This window comes from Melanostigma gelatinosum, assembly GCF_949748355.1.
Source record: "Melanostigma gelatinosum genome assembly, chromosome: 13".
Lineage (NCBI taxonomy): Eukaryota > Metazoa > Chordata > Actinopteri > Perciformes > Zoarcidae > Melanostigma > Melanostigma gelatinosum.
The window spans coordinates 9,602,316-9,619,815 of NC_136646.1; the positions used below are offsets into that span (position 1 = coordinate 9,602,316).

At 46.5% G+C, this 17,500-nt stretch overlaps 1 protein-coding gene across 1 annotated transcript in view; it reads left to right on the top strand.

Annotated features, from left to right (window-relative positions):
• usp43b (ubiquitin specific peptidase 43b) overlaps positions 1–17,500 on the top strand; it is a 66,690-nt gene that overhangs the window by 32,020 nt on the left and 17,170 nt on the right. The window contains 4 exon segments of the mRNA XM_079282648.1: positions 2,320–2,412; positions 7,550–7,685; positions 7,953–8,097; positions 16,358–16,520. Coding sequence (XP_079138774.1) covers positions 2,320–2,412; positions 7,550–7,685; positions 7,953–8,097; positions 16,358–16,520 — 537 coding nt within the window.

Genomic DNA, 17,500 nt, shown 5'->3' on the forward strand with positions numbered 1-17,500 from the left:
TTTCAGTTCGTGAATGAGGCACACATTAAGGTTTATGCCTTTTCCTATTTGGGAACATCAGTGTGGTGAATTAACTAGCGTTCATCCCCCGGCAGAGCAGAGCTGCCGGGCTCAGTGAGAAGAATTAGCTGCCAGTCTATTTAATTTGGTCCTATTGAGACTTAATTGTCTCTCTTAGGAGAGAACATCAATTAGCGATAGATACCTGCAGGAAGATCCAAAGCTCCAGCAGTGTGTTGTGGGGCTAAGCATCCAGATCGGGGTCTCTTCAGCATGGCTGCATTCCAGACGGCGGCATGCATACCTCTCAACCTTTGCACGCTTCCTCCATTAGAGCATCACCAGAATATCACCTCTTCCTCTGCTCCTTTTCCTCTCCTTTAAGTGTTTCAGAGCGGCGCGGGGCACATCTATGTTTTAGTGCAGGCTGAGTGTGATTTGTATGCATGGAGTGCAGGAACCCTCACTGTTTCCTGGCGAGAACAAGACATCCGTAGGGCGGCCATTCTGCTCTGCCAAGAGGGAGAGATCCACTAAGAGCCAGTGTCAGCTGGGCCTGCTTGAACAGAGCTGTATTCACTCCCCCGCCTCCTCCCCCGCTGGGCCCGTCAGGTGCCGTCCTATAAGGAGAACACATTTGATCGGTCCATCTGTGGCTTGATTTCCCAATGGATGTCGTGTGGAAGTTGTAAAGATTCAACACACACACTCTCTTGGAGAGTTATGAGAAGCAGCGAGAGGATGGGGAGTGTTTTTAATTCATGGTTTATGACTCCAAAAGACACGTTGCCATTTGAAATGAATCAATTCACTTTCTTGATTTAATCGAGATATACGTCCGCCGTGATGTGGAAAACATGATTTTTCTTTACGTGAGATTGAAGTGTCCCAGAGTCCTCACACTCTCTGTGCTTTACTGCTGCTGGGTTATGCTTCACACAAGTCTATTTTCAGTTCATGTGCAGCAGCGTGCTTTCAATAGTGTCACAGTGGAGCCGCAGAATCAAACCTGTCGTATCTGAAGTTATTTCACCGCCCGCAGTAGTTGCAGATTTATGCCGATGATAAAATAAATGAAAAAGTAATTGAGAGTAGTCATTCTGACATGGACCTAAAGAGATCTGTTCACCCACAGATGTTTCGTTTAGAATATTGAAATCCATTGATGGTGAGAGATTTCACTGCTATCTCTAGCTATAGTGCTATCTCCTCAATGACCTTTCTGCTGTTTTATCGGTATAACGTGTCTGGGGAACATGTTTTACCTGAGCTTGTGTTCGTTCTACTACATGTTTGATACATTATTACACATTTATACTTTATGTTTAGCTAACTGTTGACAGTGTTTCTGTTCGTGTTGACTAAATATGTGGATGTCAATTGTTTTTTTCATCATATCTTATTTTTATTTCTTTCAAATTAGTTGAGCTACTACACAATCTTTCCACGTATCTTCTGTCAACTGCAGAAATACCGTTTGAGGTATAAGTACCTCTGTTTGTGTACCACTGGTTTCGATGGAGATAGCTTTATTTACATTTCACTTTGCGTATTTACCGTCGACACACACTGGTGCTTCTCATTCGTGTAATCAAAGAGGTTGATCGAAGGCCGCTCTTCAAGATTCACTTAATTACTCTGTATTTACAGAAAGTCTTATCCAGGAAATCCTGCACGGATCAACTCTAAATGCTGGACAAAAGATTTAATTAGGTTGCAGGACATTACAAAATCACTTCCAGCAATCAGTCCATTACCTTCAGTGGGCGCGCTGACTCATTGTTCAGATAATTATCTGACTGGAATACGTTCCCCCTGTGAAACCGAGTGGGATTCATTGAAAGGAGTCTTAATTATGAACAAAGGAAGTGAATGGAAAACTATTGTAATTGGAAATCACCGGTGCACACATCTGGTCAGTGTTCTGTGTTCAGAGGAGGAAAGGCCGTCACTTAGGAAAGCGCTGCACTTCCCTCTGCTTGGGATCCGGTAACGGCGTCGGCGTAACGGCAGCGTTAGAAGCGCTGCTGAGAGTGATGCAACAAGATGGAAACCGCTTCTGTGCTGGTTCCCCTTGGTAGCCCAGGGGGGGGGGCTTTTTCTACCCCCACCCGCCAGTTACATCACTCATCTTTTCCGTTCTCACAATATGATCAAGAGGTTCTGCGCGTTCATTTTTGACCGTGTCGTTCACTTGGGTAACGAGATTAAACGGTCTCCTCTCCTGCCACACTTAATTAGGAGGACTTTGAGATTAGTTTGGAAGTCGTTGTTTTTTAAGACTAATGTAAATGTGTGCTTTCCCCCCCCCCCCCTCAGGTCTTCACTGACATGCCCCCACTGTATGAAGCAGAGCAACACCTTTGACCCGTTCCTCTGCATCTCACTCCCAATTCCTCTTCGCCAGACCAGGTGAGCGCGGCTGTTTGCAATCCACACATTCTCTCTCAAAATACAGATGCTTGGTCAGCGTTCTTGATGCCCGAGGTGCTCCACTAGGCTCAGTTTTGGACGTGTCAGGAGGGGCGTTTGAATATATACTCTTAATACATGCATAGTGTCTTCAAAATATACTAAAAAGGTATTATACATTAAATTAGGTTCAGGCAATAAAGCCACTTCGTCTGGTTTACTAAAAGAGCGTGGCTGACATTGACCTGACTGACTAGCGACTCTGACTAGCCACTCACGTGACCAACTTTACGAACGACTAACGTGACAAAATCAAGTCAACGTTGCCTTTTAGTTTCACATGGGACACGGACAGGAATCTGTCTGTTAAAGATAAGGCTTCAGCTAGCAGCCAGTTAGCTTAGCACAAAGTGTGGAAATGATGTAACAGTTAGCTTAGCACTGATGTTACTGCGTTCAGCCAAGAAATAATCCAACGAATAACTCCCTGTAAAATCCTATTTTTTTTATTTTTATACAGTTTTTTTAGTTTCTAACACTAACACTAACATTTTTAACCTTCAACTTTTGAATAAATTTGCCAAACAACATGTGACGTGTTAAGTGGTGAGTTTGAGTGGGGCTGGTTCACAGATTTTGTTCCTTTAGGACAGAGACATTTTTCCAAACTCAATGCTAAGCTAAGTCAACCGGCTGCTAGCCGTAGATTCATATTTACCGTACACATGTGAGAGCAGAATCATTTTAACTGTGTTCAAGGAAGAAAAGGTGGAACCATTTCTTTACGCTTGAGTCGTTTAAAAAGGGATTAAAACAGGAAAACAGTCCGGACAACACCCAGCTTTGTTGGTGCACTACAGACAGTAGGACCTCTGGTATCAAGAGGAAAAAGCTGGTGGAAAACACTCTCAGCACTGAGGAACAATGTCTTATTGAGCTTTGCATCACAACACCCAGTCAGCCTCCGTGTCAGGTCACCAACAGGGGTCAGCCTGTTCCGGAGATCTCTGGATCTCTGGACAGGCTAGCTGTTTCCCCCTTTTTCCAGTCTTTGTGCTACGCTAAGCTAAAGGAGTGCCCAATAATAGACCAAAGGGGTGCCACTCAATCCTCAATGCTGTACCTTGAACACACAGATATGAGAGTCCCATCGATCTCATTCTTGCCGTGAAAGCGATAATACCATCTACAGCAGGGGTGTCCAAACTACGGCCCGCGGGCCAAGTACGGCCCGCGGTCCATTTTTAATTGGCCCGCAGCAACTTCTAAAAATATAATGTAATATGGCCCACACTTGAAACTTGCGCTTGACTGTATTGTACTTCTTAGTTTCACCACTAGGTGGAGATACTGTGTTGAACAAGGCAGCTTCTCCACAAAATAAGAGCAATCAAAGAAACGTTACTTTCCACAGACACCGCACAGCTGTTAATTTGTTTGCGGGGAGTTGACGATCATTTCTGCATTAGGAGCTGCTTGATTTTAGGAGTCTAAAGAGCACAACAACAGGTAAGGACATGTTTGAAGCGGTGTCAGATGCAATTGACAAGATGGGACAAGCTGTGTGGAGTTATAACAGATAGGGCTCCAGCTATGAAAGGCGAGCGCAAGAGAGCGGAGGTGAGGCTATTAAAATGCAGCGTATCACCCACCAAGAAGCCCTCTGTGCTCAGACAGTCCAGCTCGGCGATGTGATGAACACGGTTGTGAAAACTGTCAACATAATTCGAGCACGAGGGCACTCTACGCAACTTCAATGTTGCGCACTTCCCCACGCAGTCCGAAGTCAAATGTGCTTTTCCAAAGGCCAACCTTTCTGCTAAAAGGGGGAAATACGTGTCCGTGATAACGTCTCTCATGACAGAACTCAGTCAGTGCTTAGTGGCGGCTGGTCAATAGAGGGCGATAGGGCGCCGCCCCACCTTGAGCCACAACAAATAAAATAAAATGAATAATAACAACAATAAACTATACAAATTGTCAATATTTGTGTTTTTGAAATATGGACTCACCCAGTAATATGTGTAAAATATGATATCTGCGGTAAATATATGCTTTTCCTGCATGTCCTCTCTGCGTGTGCACGTCTCAGCAGCGCTGGAGAAACTGCCCAAAAGAGCAGTGACGCAGTTTAGCCAATTGCTGATTAAAGATATAAATGTGTGACATACAATTTAGCCAATCAGCGCCCTCAAATAGATTCAGCTTGGGGCAGAATCGAGTCGGGGAGTTGACGATCATTTGGGGTTCTGCCCCAAGCTGCGCGTTCCCGTCCGGACGAGTCTCTACAGGCGGGTGCGAGCTCCAGCGCGAGCACTACTCCTCCAAGACCCGTTTGAGAGGAGAACTTTGAGGAGAAACTGCAGTGCTGATATCAGATCAACCTGACCTCACAATCAGACAGCAGACTAGCAGGAAAGGGAAGCAGTACATGTGAAGCTACCAGCTGTAAATAAGATGTCCTGACGTGTTTGTCAAAGTGTTATTTTCTGCATTTTTTCATGTTGGAATAAATGTTAAATATTTAACTGCAAAGTAGCAATACGTGTTTGATACCTTCATTTATTTAGCATTAAATCATACTGGGATGTTTGCTGAAATTGATTGGATGTGGCACAGCCCAACTAGAACATGTTCCACCAGCTGCCATGGCTTTCAATATGTTTCTCTCATTGAGAGAGACATCGAGCTGTTCTCAACTCCCTTCTATTTGAATAATGAGTCTGTTCGGCTCAACATACGTGAGCAAACATCTCTGTTAAATCTGAACAAAAGCACATTGGGAACCAAATTTGATTGATTTTGCTCACTTTAACACACTAGGGGTGAGGCGATCGGACCTGAGTGGCCCAGCCCTTGGTATATTTTTCTGTATGTGGCCCTCAGTGAAAAAAGTTTGGACACCCCTGATCTACAGTATAACCTCAAATCTAAACATAGGCCTTTGTCAGAGCTTTCTCTGCTAAAATGTACCTTTTTTAAATGAGCGCAGCGCCTGCATGCTACTCTTTCCTGTGGTTGACTCACAGAGGTGTGCTGATCACTGTTTGAAGGTTTGCCACGGTTTCTTCGAGCTATTCATTTCCTTCCTTTTCTCACTGTTTAGTCTTTTGAAATAAGTCACGCAAGTTGAGCCAGCCTCCCTTCTAATTTGGGGGAAAAAAGTTTTTTAGGAGCTTTGTTCTGACAGCGAGCCAAGTCGAGAGTATTTAGTTAGCGTCCTCTCTTCTTACTGTGTGGCAGACCGGGTGAGAGAAAACACTTCTGAGGGATAAAAAGAGGACAGAACAGATGGATTGTCTTTTTATTTTTTGAACGCATCTCTCTGTGTGAAGAGTTCAGCTCACTCCTCGCACGATCACGTCTGTAAGCCGTAAACACATATTGTTTGTCAGCAAACATTCTCTTTGCCCAGCGATCCAGACAGGCTGGGCTCTGTCCACTGGCAGCCATCTGCTCTTTGCATGTCGGATGATTTTATTTACACTTGATGGTAAAGCCTGCTGTGTGAACGTGACACGGACCATTAATCAAATGAGTGAACACATTGGGGCTGTAAAGACCGATAGGCTAAGTTATATTTGAACTGAATATCGCATCAAAAGATGGGAGCGAAACAATCAGGGTGGTAAGTCAAGAATATTGACATCAACTGCATCTCAAATGGATGCTGTGACCAGTAGAATCCAGTCTCCTCTACCGAGTTACAGTGTCTTGTTTTGTCCATCTAATTGGCATAAATTGGGGACACCTCATTGAGCTGAGGCTTGATTCGTGCAGCCAATCACTGTACTGTACTTTCTCCTGTTCTGCACACAAATGAGTGAAACAGGAGTCAACATGTCGGTGTCAGATTTAACAATAATTGTGCCCGACAAGAACCACTAGAATTATGTAGAACTCGTGTCGGTGAATCTTTAAACTTCCAGTTAGTCCCAGAACAGTTCTTCAAAGACTTGCTACTCGTTTATAAATCACTTTATGGGGCCAAAATATATTTATGATACGCTTGAAGAATACAAACCAACTAGTTTCCTTAAATCAGAGGTTCCCAACCCCCGGGCTGCGGACCGGTACCGGGTCTCTGAACATTCCGTGCTGGACCAATTACAACTACTGCAACAATTATACCCCCAACACAATGCACAGGTGCATGAAGTCTGTTTGACGCCTCTACCTGAGTGTTGCTGAGATGTCCGTCTATATTTTTTATTTAGTAAGTATACCTACAAAGAAATGCAGAGTTTCAGTATTTTTTGTTATTAACAGCAAAATTGTCCACAGGGCAAAAAAGGTTGGAAACCCCTCCCTTAGATAGATCAATCTATTTGCTCCGCTTTAGTTGAGGGGCCGAGCAGCTGAACCAGAACCAGTCTGGAGGTGAACTGCTGACATGTGACAGACGGCAGAGACCTTGATTGTGTATTTATTCTTTATTTCTGAGAGGGCACACATTGTGAAGGATAGAAAACATCCGCCTCGGCTGCAGAGTAGCGTTCAGTCACCTGTCCTGCTGCTGGACGTCCTCTGTATTCGCTGGAACCTGCGTGGCGTCCAACTGCTATCACTCTGACTCCTCATCGCTCAGAGCCTCATTATACGAAGCTCAGGAGCTCGCCGAATGACTTTTTCTAATTCACGGACACAGTCTTCTGGGTTGGAAGTTTCTGGTTTTGTTTTTATTTGTGTGTCTTTCAGAGGCAATGCCGTTAGTGCACATGTGCAAATGTCTTCATTTCTAAATAAAAGCATCAGTTTCTCCATGTGATACCTCATATGTCCTTCTATGCCTCCAGCTACAGACTTCCACAGGTACCTGGTCGGGCTCCTCAGTGTACGGTTATTCAAAAAGCCATTATGTCCCAGCACCCTGCTCATGTCAGCGCTGCTGGAGAGGTCAGAGCCAAGCGCTCCCTGTTTTTAAAAATGCAATAGAGATTCCATTATTTGGCACACATAAAAATAAGTCCTAATGATCTATTATTAATGTTAAAGTGTATTGATTTATTCATGGAAGTCTTCTTTTGTCCCTTCCCGGGGCCGTAGAGGAGGCTGCGGTAGAAAATGGCTCAGCAGTCTAACTCGAGGTCGTTCCATTTCCCGCCGTCCCTGATTGTGTTCCTCCGATCTGTGGCAGGTCGCTGTGCGTGATTCTGGTGTTCAGCACCAAAGGACAGCGGTACCTGCGGGTCGGGCTGGCTGTGCCTCTGTTCGGCTCCGTGGCCTGCCTGAGGAGGATGGCGGCTGACGAGGGGAAGATTTCCCCAGACCAGGTAACATGAAGCAGGGTGGACCCGGGTTCCACTTAGGTTTTCCTATTTGAAGCCGCAGCTCTAGCGGTGCAGCACGGCGCTCCTCGGCTTTCACGTGAGTGTGATTACAGTGATTTGTGGATCTTATTCTGACCTTTCCTTGCATGCCATTGGTTGATTTTTCATTCGGCTGAAATACATCCATCAAGCACATCCATCAAGTGGGTTCAAAGTTCACTCCCACAGCATTAAGCGATCTAACGTGTGTGTGTGTGTGTTTGTCTCCAGGTGATCCTGACGGAGGTGTACTCCACAGGCTTCCAGCGCTCCTTCTTCGACGAGGAGGATCTGACCAGCATAGCTGACAATGATGTCATCTACGCCTTCCAGGCTCCGCCCCTGTACATCAGAGGAGGCTCCGCTCGGATCTCAGGTACAACCAGCATGCGCGCAGCGATCACACCACACACATTGACTTTGAGTTGAACTAGTTTGTGGTACTGCGTTCAGGTTTTCTCCCTCTACTTTAATGTGAATTTACAGGACAGATCTGTAAACAAACAAGCCAATTTTATTAATTTACTTTGCTTAATGAACCCCTCAGGGAATGTGTTTTACTGCAGGGGGCCCTTGGAGAGCACATTAAGAAGGCTATAACTTCCTATGGAGCTCTGTGAATTACATCTCCCCCTGTGCACATCAGATTCATGTCTTAATTTCTTCTACTTCTCAGCTGCTGATGTAAAATGTGTGCTGAGTGCTTACTATCCCCTTGTTTCTTGCTTTGTGCTGTAAACAAACCGGTTCTGCTCCGTTGTCCCGTCTCACAGGGCTGTAAGTGTTTTCCCAGCACTGTGTCAACGCTGCTGTTGTACCTGAGAAATATGACTTTTAGTGCTTTAATTATGTTGCTCAATGACCGCACCGAGCAGTGCTGCTCCCCCCCCCGACAGTCTGTCTGGTCCGCATGTCTGGTTCTCACTGGCTCAGCCTGCAGGGCTTGATATGGAGACTCTGCATCACCACTCAACACATTGACATGTTTGCCCTGTGAGAATACGTGTAAGATGTCGTCGTCTTTAAAGGAACATCCACACATTCGGGAGATGTGCTGGTTTGCTCCAAATCTTCGAGTCAATACATCAACAGCAGGCGCATGCATGCCAGCCAACATCGAGACCTCCAAAAACAGGCTCTGTTTCCTGCATTGTGGTGATTTTTTGCAGAATAGTGCAAGTACACTGCAAGAGCATTCATATATGCCTTTTGATTTCACTCTTAATTCTAAGGAAAGAATACAGAATAATTGGCCCCTCTGGCGTGAATCTCTTCCATAAACTAATATTCATCATCTTATTTTCATTCATGTCTTCCATCACATTCGTTCTTTTATTCATTCATCTTTCCCCCTGCTTGAGCATTTCTCTCTCCATCTCTCACTCACGGAGGACAGACCGACTTTCAGACACAAAGCCACGACAACAGCTCCTGTTCAGTCTGAACGTACGTGTTATCTCCATGGCGGCTTTTTCACTGCATCACGCAAAGCCCAACTTTGGGCAATGCACGCTATGATGTGCGGCAAGCAGCTCTCGTCTGATTGGAAACAACATTTGGTGTAGCTGTGTTGTCGTCCGGGTGGAAACAGCTTCGACCCGATGTACCTGAAACAGGTTTTGATCGAGGAAAAGGAGTAAAAGGTCATAGTTCAGGAGAGAAGAATTGTGACCCTGGGAGGAAACCACCGGGAGAGGACGATGAAGAACAAGAGTCTTGTTTTCCAAGGCAAAAAGCCCAAAGTCATGTGATATCAAAAAGGCATCATGAGCTTGTTTTGATACTTGATTGAAGAAAACATTTTACTTTCCTGATTGATAAATATCCCATCAGCCTCGAGTACTTTATTTATGTGCAAAAATGAAATATTGAGTAATTTAATTAACTACAGAGCACAAGTACTTTCTGCCTCGCTGTTTGTGTTTCATCAAAGCTATAAAATATAAAAGCATCACAGGAGTAAACGGCAGTCAAATATCACATTATCGTACAAAATGCACCTTCATTACATTTTCCCTTTCCAGTCACAACAGTGCTCTGCAATGCTTTCAGGCTGTCTGGCGCCATTAAAAATTAGATCTTTATGCCTCTTCTGCAGTTACCAAATCGAAAAGGTTTTGATCCCTGAGAGACCCTTAATCAATTATCCATAAATACTGAGATGAAAGTAAATAGATATGAGACAGAATAACAAACTCTCAGGGATCTCACTGAAGCTCAGCTCGGTAATCTAAGCAGCATTATGTGCAGTGCTAATGTTGGGGAACGGTTATCAGTGTGGATTATGTCCTGAGGCGTTCGATTACGCCACATGTTAAGTGTGGGGTCTGTGGGGAGCAGCTTCCTGATTGGTTGGCACATGCAGAGAGTCTTTGTGGGCAATTAAAGCAAAAGAGGATGCGCGGTGAAATCTGAGGGAAACCCTGTTTTAACGGTCAGCTTCCTTGTCACTCATAACACACTGGATTGTGATTCACCGGCATCTATTCAGTAGATTCTGAGGTAATTCACTCACACACTTCGATTTTAAATCCTCCTGGCGTAAAGAGCTGTTGTGTGTCTGCTGTGAATGAAAACAGAACAGGACGTGGGATCGCGCCAAAGGCCGACCAATGATGCACGTCCTTCACGCTGCACGAAAGTAATCTCTCACATCGTCCCGTGCACACTAGAGTCAGACATTGTTGTCTTATAAGGTCACGTTGGGTCACAGACGTATTGACTGGGCAATGTTGCTCCGACCATCGGTCGCTGGAGCGTTGGAGTCTTTCAGGTGTTACGGTAATGACACATAAGGGGCGACGTCTGTGCCAGGTAATCCGGATGGTGAGAATGTCTCAGCCTAATATCGACCATTGTGTAATTCAAACGAATTCAAAGTGATCTGAGAATACAAGCGCACTTACTGCTTATTGGGGGGACCACTGCGCTAAAAAAACATTGTGATCGATAAGTAACCTGATGAGAAGAGGGACCGCATTGCACCATATTTAAAAGAAGCTGTTTGGAGGTCTGGCGGTTCGACAGCCGATGCTTCTGTATCTCTCTCCAGGCGGCAGCAGGGTGAACAGGTTGTGACTGTTTTGTCTTTTAATCACCCGCTGCCCTCCTGTCCTGTGCCGGACACATCCCATGCCAGTTTGTAATGTTTGCAGTCAGGATGCTTTCTACTTTGCCTTCTTAAGTTTCCTTAAGAAATAAAGCCGTCTATGATCCTTCTTCACCAGGATGGAGATGTGTGAGGACCGTGTCAGGTTGTTTGTGATGCTGTTTCCCGGGAACTTAAAGCTGCTAACTTCCTCCACCTCGGCTCCATTGATGTAGATACGGTTGTGTGTCTTCACCTCCTCTCTTCTGAAATCAACAATCAGCTCCTTGGCTTTTACCGACTGGCTGTTGATTTCCTCTCAATATCAAGTCTCATTGTTGTGTTTGTGTCCTCTGCAAACTTCACAACAGAGTTCTCCTCGTGTTTGGCGTAGCGGTCGTGGGTGTGCAGCGGTGAAAACACGGTCCTGGGGGGCTCCGGTGTTCAACACCAGAGTGGAGGAGGTTTGGCTGCCAATCCGAAGTGCCTGGGGTCTGTTTGTGAGGAAGTCTAACAACCAGTTGCAGAATGAGGTTAACACGAGGGAGATTGTGTTGAAGGCTGAGCTGAAATCAACAAACAACATTCTGATGTAGGTGTTGTTACTCTCCAGATTGAGTGCAGAGCAGTGGAGACGGCATCCTCCGTGGATCTGTTGGCTCTGTATGCAAACGGGTGAGGGCCCAGGCTGCCTGGGATGTCGTTCCTCAAAGCACTTCGTCAGAATGGGGCTGAGTGCCACAGGGCGGTAGTCATTCAGATGGTGGCCGTCTTGAAGCAGGTGGGAACACTCTCCCGTGGCAGCGATACGTTGAAAGCTTTAGCCACATCCACTCTCATCGGGGCTTTCCTCACATCGTCTGTGGACGCTGGCAGTGGGCGGGTCCTCTGGAGGCGGGGCAGACTTGACAGCTGACTTCTTTGTTGAGGAGGTAAAAGGTGTTCAGCTCGTTTTGGATGGCCTGCCACAGCTCTTAAACTGTTAAACTGCACATGTCGTCTTGGTGAATCAAGGGAAGTGGAGATACCATGTTGTGGTTGCATTACATCATTTTCATACACCTACTGTATGGAAATCAAGTCATGGAGTTTACATTGAAAATGAATATTGTATAAACTCTCAAAGCTCACACGTTAAAGTTCTTTGGCATTTGACGGCGCGCTGACAAAATGTCATTGTGCGGAGTATTGGTGCCAAGGACGGGATTTGAATATGAGATCACCTGCTGAAGAGCATTTGGCTTTTACCGTGAAGTATCCACTTCACATTCTTTGAGCTCGGCTCTGTTACACACAGAGAACAGGGTCGTCCTCCGACTCATTCGCCGCACAGTTTTCATTCAATGAGAGAATCGCTCACTTTCTGTAGTCTGGGTTTTGCTTGCTATTTTATGGTCTGTTATTGTTTAACATGTGATAGACAACAGAGACCAGCATGAGGTCCAGTGACTTGCACTTTCAGTTTCATCTGACCTTTGGTCCAAACATTTCCAATAACTCCAGAGCTTTGTAAAGTCCAAAAGTCTAAATATTTAAAGAAATATTCTCCTTCAATCCATATTAGCTGGTTTTCAGCCTTTCAAAAACAACACTACATAAAGGGAGAAAATCATTGTATATCTATCTATCTATCTATCTATCTATCTATCTATCTATCTATCTATCTATTTATCTATCTATCCATCTATCTATCTATCCATCTATCCATCTATCCATCTATCCATCTATCCATCTATCCATCTATCCATCTATCCATCTATCCATCTATCCATCTATCCATCTATCTATCTACAGCACAAATTCATAAAAATCATCCACAGCAGTGATTGTTAAGTCACATCATCTCATCTCTCCTTTGGCAAAGGATCATCAGTTCATGAATTATGTGTCAAGAAATGATATCATATGTTAAAAGTATTTCAAACGTAATATTTAGACGATCAAAATAAGCCGTGAGTCATAACCTGTGCATGTATTTGTCTAACCTCCTATGTTCAGAGACCTTGATGGTGGCTGTGCAGCTAATGGGATTGATGGGGCGGGGGGGGGGGGGGGGCTGTGGGCAGAGTAGATCCCTTTAGGGGCAGAGGTGTTTAATTATGGGCTTCCACATAGTGTGGCTGTGTTTAGTCTGGCTCATCCTGTGTGTCTGCTCCACAATGAAAACGGCTGAGAGTGCAGAGGAACGATGAGGTCACAGGCTTCCTGCGGCTTCTGACGATCAGTTCTAAGAAGAGATCAAAGTTCAAAGTTCACTTTATTGTCAAAGTTTCCACATGTGTTATGCATACAGAAAATTCGAAATGCCGTTTCTCGCAGTCCCACAGTGTAATATAGACATGAACATATAACATATAATAGAATAAAATAGAATAAAGTTAAGAACATAAGGGCCTAGATAAAGGATTAACAAGTAGCAGCAGAGAATAAAAAGTGACTGGTGCTGGATGAGGGAAGGGTGTGTGAGGGGGGTATTTGTTCGTAGCAGCAGAGAATAAAAAATTAAAATAAATAAATAGAAAAAGTGACTGGTGCTGGATGAGGGAAGGGGTGTGAGGGGGAGTAGATGTCCTGGTATGTTCCATTTGAGGCAGTGGGGAAAGGTGGGTGAGGGGGAGGGTAGAGAGGTCAGGGGAGAGATGGCAGGGGGGGAGAGAGGGGGAGCGAGAGGAGAGAGGGAGGGAGAGAGTTCAGCATCCTGACCGCCTGGTGGAAGAAGCTGTTCCTCAGCCGGGTAGAGCTCGAACGGAGACTGCGGAACCTTCTCCCTGAAGGCAGGAGGCTGAAGAGGCTGTTGGAGGGGTGGGTGGGGTCACCCGCAATGCCGAGTGCTTTGCGGGTGAGGCGGGTGTTGTAAATGTCCTGTAGTGTAGGGAGTGAGACTCCGATGATCCTCTGGGCAGAGTTCACAATGCGCTGCAGGCTCTTGCGGTTGGAGGCGGTGCAGCTTCCGAACCACAGCGTGATGCAGCTGCTGAGGATGCTCTCAGTGGCGCCTCGGTAGAATGAGAGCATGATGGGGGGGGGGGCTCCTGCTCGCTTGAGCTTCCTGATGAAGTACAGGCGTTGCTGGGCCTTCTTTGCCAGTGCAGTGGTGTTGCTGTTCCAGGTGAGGTCATCTGTGATTGTCACACCCAGGAATTTGGTGCTGCTCACCTGTTCCACAGCAGCACCATTGATGGTCAGAGGGAGGGGGGGTTGGGAGTGGGTTCTCCTGAAGTCAACAACAATCTCCTTTGTTTTCCCCACATTGAGGAAGAGATTGTTATTTTGGCACCAACGGACCAGCTGGTTCACTTCCTTCCTGTAGTTAGTCTCATCGTTGTGGCTGATGAGACCTACCACGGTAGTGTCGTCAGCGAACTTCACGATGTGGTTGGAGCTGTAGTTGGGTTTACAGTCATGGGTCAGCAGGGTGAAGAGAAGGGGGCTGAGCACACAACCTTGGGGGGCCCCCGTACTCAGTGTTAGTGTGTTCGAAGTGTTGTTGTTGACCCGAACAGCTTGTGGTCTCTCTGTGAGGAAGTCCAACAACCAGTTGCAGAGAGAGGGGCTGAGGCCCAGGTCTGTAAGTTTACACACAAGCTGCTGGGGGATGATTGTATTGAATGCTGAGCTGAAATCTATGAACAGCATTCTGACGTAGGAGTTCTTAGTGTCCAGGTGCGTGAGGGCTGGGTGTAGAGCGGAGGTGATTGCATCCTCTGTGGACCGTTTAGTTCGGTAAGCAAACTGAAACGGGTCCAGGGAGGGAGGAAGGGTGGATTTGATCTGCTTCATGACCAGCCTTTCGAAACACTTCATGATGGTAGAAGTCAATGCGACGGGGCGGTAGTCGTTGAAGCAGGCTGGAGATGACTTCTTCGGCACAGGAATGATGGTGGTTTCCTTGAAGCACGTGGGAACAACAGCCTGGCTCAGGGAGGTGTTAAAGATGTCGGTGAGGACATCCGTGAGCTCCTCTGCGCAGTCCCTCAGCACACGACCAGGAATGTTGTCAGGTCCCACAGCCTTGCGGGTATTAATCCTCAGCAGTGTGCTCCTCACACTGGCTGGGGACAGGCACAGAGCCTGGTCGTCGGTGGGGGGGGTGGTTTTCTGCGCAGGTGTGTTGTTCTGTGCTTCGAAGCGTGCAAAGAAGCCATTGAGGTTGTTAGGATCAACAGGTGTTTGCCGGCTGAACGGGGGAACTTTTGGTGTGATGTGTGTGCGTGTCAACAATTCTCACACAGCCATGTTGTCCTGGAAATGCCATTTCCACTGTAGCTACAAGGGAATTAAGTAGAAACACACACACACACACACACACACACGTCTCATACTCCCATTATTCATCCAGTGAACAAGGTAAGAAAAATTGGCATGAGCCTTGAACAAATGTGCAAAAACAGTAGCGTTTTTGACAGTGAGCCATAAAAAGTGATTTAATAAGCGATGAGAGGTGGGTCTCCTCCCCAGCGTCCCTGTGTAAATCTCAGCGGGACAGGCCAGGAGGTGACCTCTGCATTTTACTGCTGTTTCATGAACATGTTCCGCCGGCCATTTAAAATGAGATTTTACCCCATAAATCATCCCCACAGCTGTCCGAGGGCGCTGCTCGTGTAAACTACAGCACGTTATTCCAGCAAGTTTAACCACCTGCTTTATTAGAGCGACATTAATACATGAAAAAAGCTGTGCAGTCTCATCATCGAGGGGTCAGGACTCGGCCCCGCCCCTCGTGCACAGCGCTTAACGTCCTCACACCTCCGTTATCCCTGTAAGAGGGGCGCTGTGGCAACACAGACTCAGGGATCTCTGTAACAGGATCGCTCAGCGGTGGCATTTGCTTTGTCAGTGATGAATCGGGCTTCGGGTGTAAACGCCGTGGGTTTAATGAAACGTTTGGGTGAAGCCGCAGCCGGCGCCGGTCAATCGATAACCTTCTCGTCTGTGTCTGCGAGTCTAATTTTCCGCGTGATTCATCACCGTGAACTTCTGAGAGCTGACCCGCTCGCTGAGCCCAGTCAGTCACACTCCTCTGTGTCGGTACAGAGACGGAGGCGAAGTGGCGCTGCTCGGCCCCCCCCCCCCCGCCGGGACGGGATGTGGAGCAGAAGCTGCATCAGATAATGCCTCCTGCTGAGAGTGCAGGCAGCCATTGGTCCATCTGTTCTCCCCTCTGAGTCACCGCTCCCCAAATAGAAAGCTGCTGCCTCGCCACTTCATACGTCTCAATTTCTCCTCCTCGCTCCTTGTTAGAGGTGTTTAGTTTAACGGCCACACTCTCGGCACAGGAAATCGGTTTGTCTTCCTCTCGAGGAGAAAAAAACGTGAAATACCGTGCACGTCACGATGTCAGCCATCAGTGTAAAGTCTTTGAAGGTAACCTGTACCAACAGAATGTGAAATCGATGTGTGATCAGTGTCAGGATTTATCGAGAGACTGTGGTAAAAAAAATACAAAACACTTTTATCTCCTCTCCCTCTGACTCATCGTAGCATCTCTTTCCAGTTTGTTCTCACACCTCCTCTCTGACTCTGTGCCGTGTTCCTCCTCCTCTGCCAGGGTACCATCACAGCCTCCCGTCATCTCCGTACTCCTCTGGTCCCGAGGGTCAGAGGTTACCTTCCTCTGGGACCTTGTCTTCAGAGTTCCTCAACCAGGGCGTCCCCGTAAAGATCCTGCTGTTGGTGTGCAACGCCTCAGGGGGCGGCCAACAGACTGTGAGGTAATTATACCAAGTGACCCTTTGCAAGGCAGGCCTGGTGAAGCTTTGGGCTCCTTCTCATGTTGAAGGGATGTGCATGAGGCTGTAATTAAGAGTGATCATCTCGCGTTTGGAGGGTGTTTGTGCAGTTTGTTTATTTGCTGCAACGGAAGCTGCAAACGTAGGCATGCCTGGCAAACCAGATCACCACCTACAGACGTAACCTAGCATTATTTCCAAAGTCAATACCTGACGGCATCATCCACCCTGTGGTGCTCAAAGTGCTACTTTGTCAGAGCTAAGGGCTCAGTCCTGCTCTCTGTTTGCTTTTGAGAAGATAACACTCAAACAATCTAACGTCCAGTATCTACACTACGGATACCTGCGTCTCCGTTTAAAGATTGATTCTGGCGATATGTCAATATGATGAAAATCTTGAAAGCATTCATTGATCTCAACAAATACAGGTTTCAAAAACAAACTCTTTGCATGTTCGCACATTTCATTTACAACAATAAAAACATTTTTTGTTATTTGCCCTTCCAGTATTCTCATTTTAAACTCAGCAAAAGACCGTTTCCAACCAACCAAAGCATCAGCTTACACGACCCAGCTACAGCCGATTAAAATCTGCAGCTGTCGGCTAAAAATGAGAACCCTGCTTTCTGTTTCCTTCCATGTGAAACCGGACACCCATGACTATGAATTCCACGTATTAAAATGAGCCACTTCTATCACCGTGTGCCGTGTGACGGAGAGCACGACAGGCGTCGCGATGGCAGTAACTCGAGGAGAGGCTTCAGCCTCAGCAAAATCTCAGTTTCCCAGCTTTTCTGTGCAGCGGCTCAGCTCACCGTCTATCACGTCAAGGTCACGTTAGCGGCCTGTTACAGAGAGGACTCGCATCTCACTGTGAGATGAGTTCCCCGCCGAGGAATCTGACATCTGGCACTAAACAGAGATCAGACATCCGTCTCCCTGACAGAGTCCGGAGGGATCGA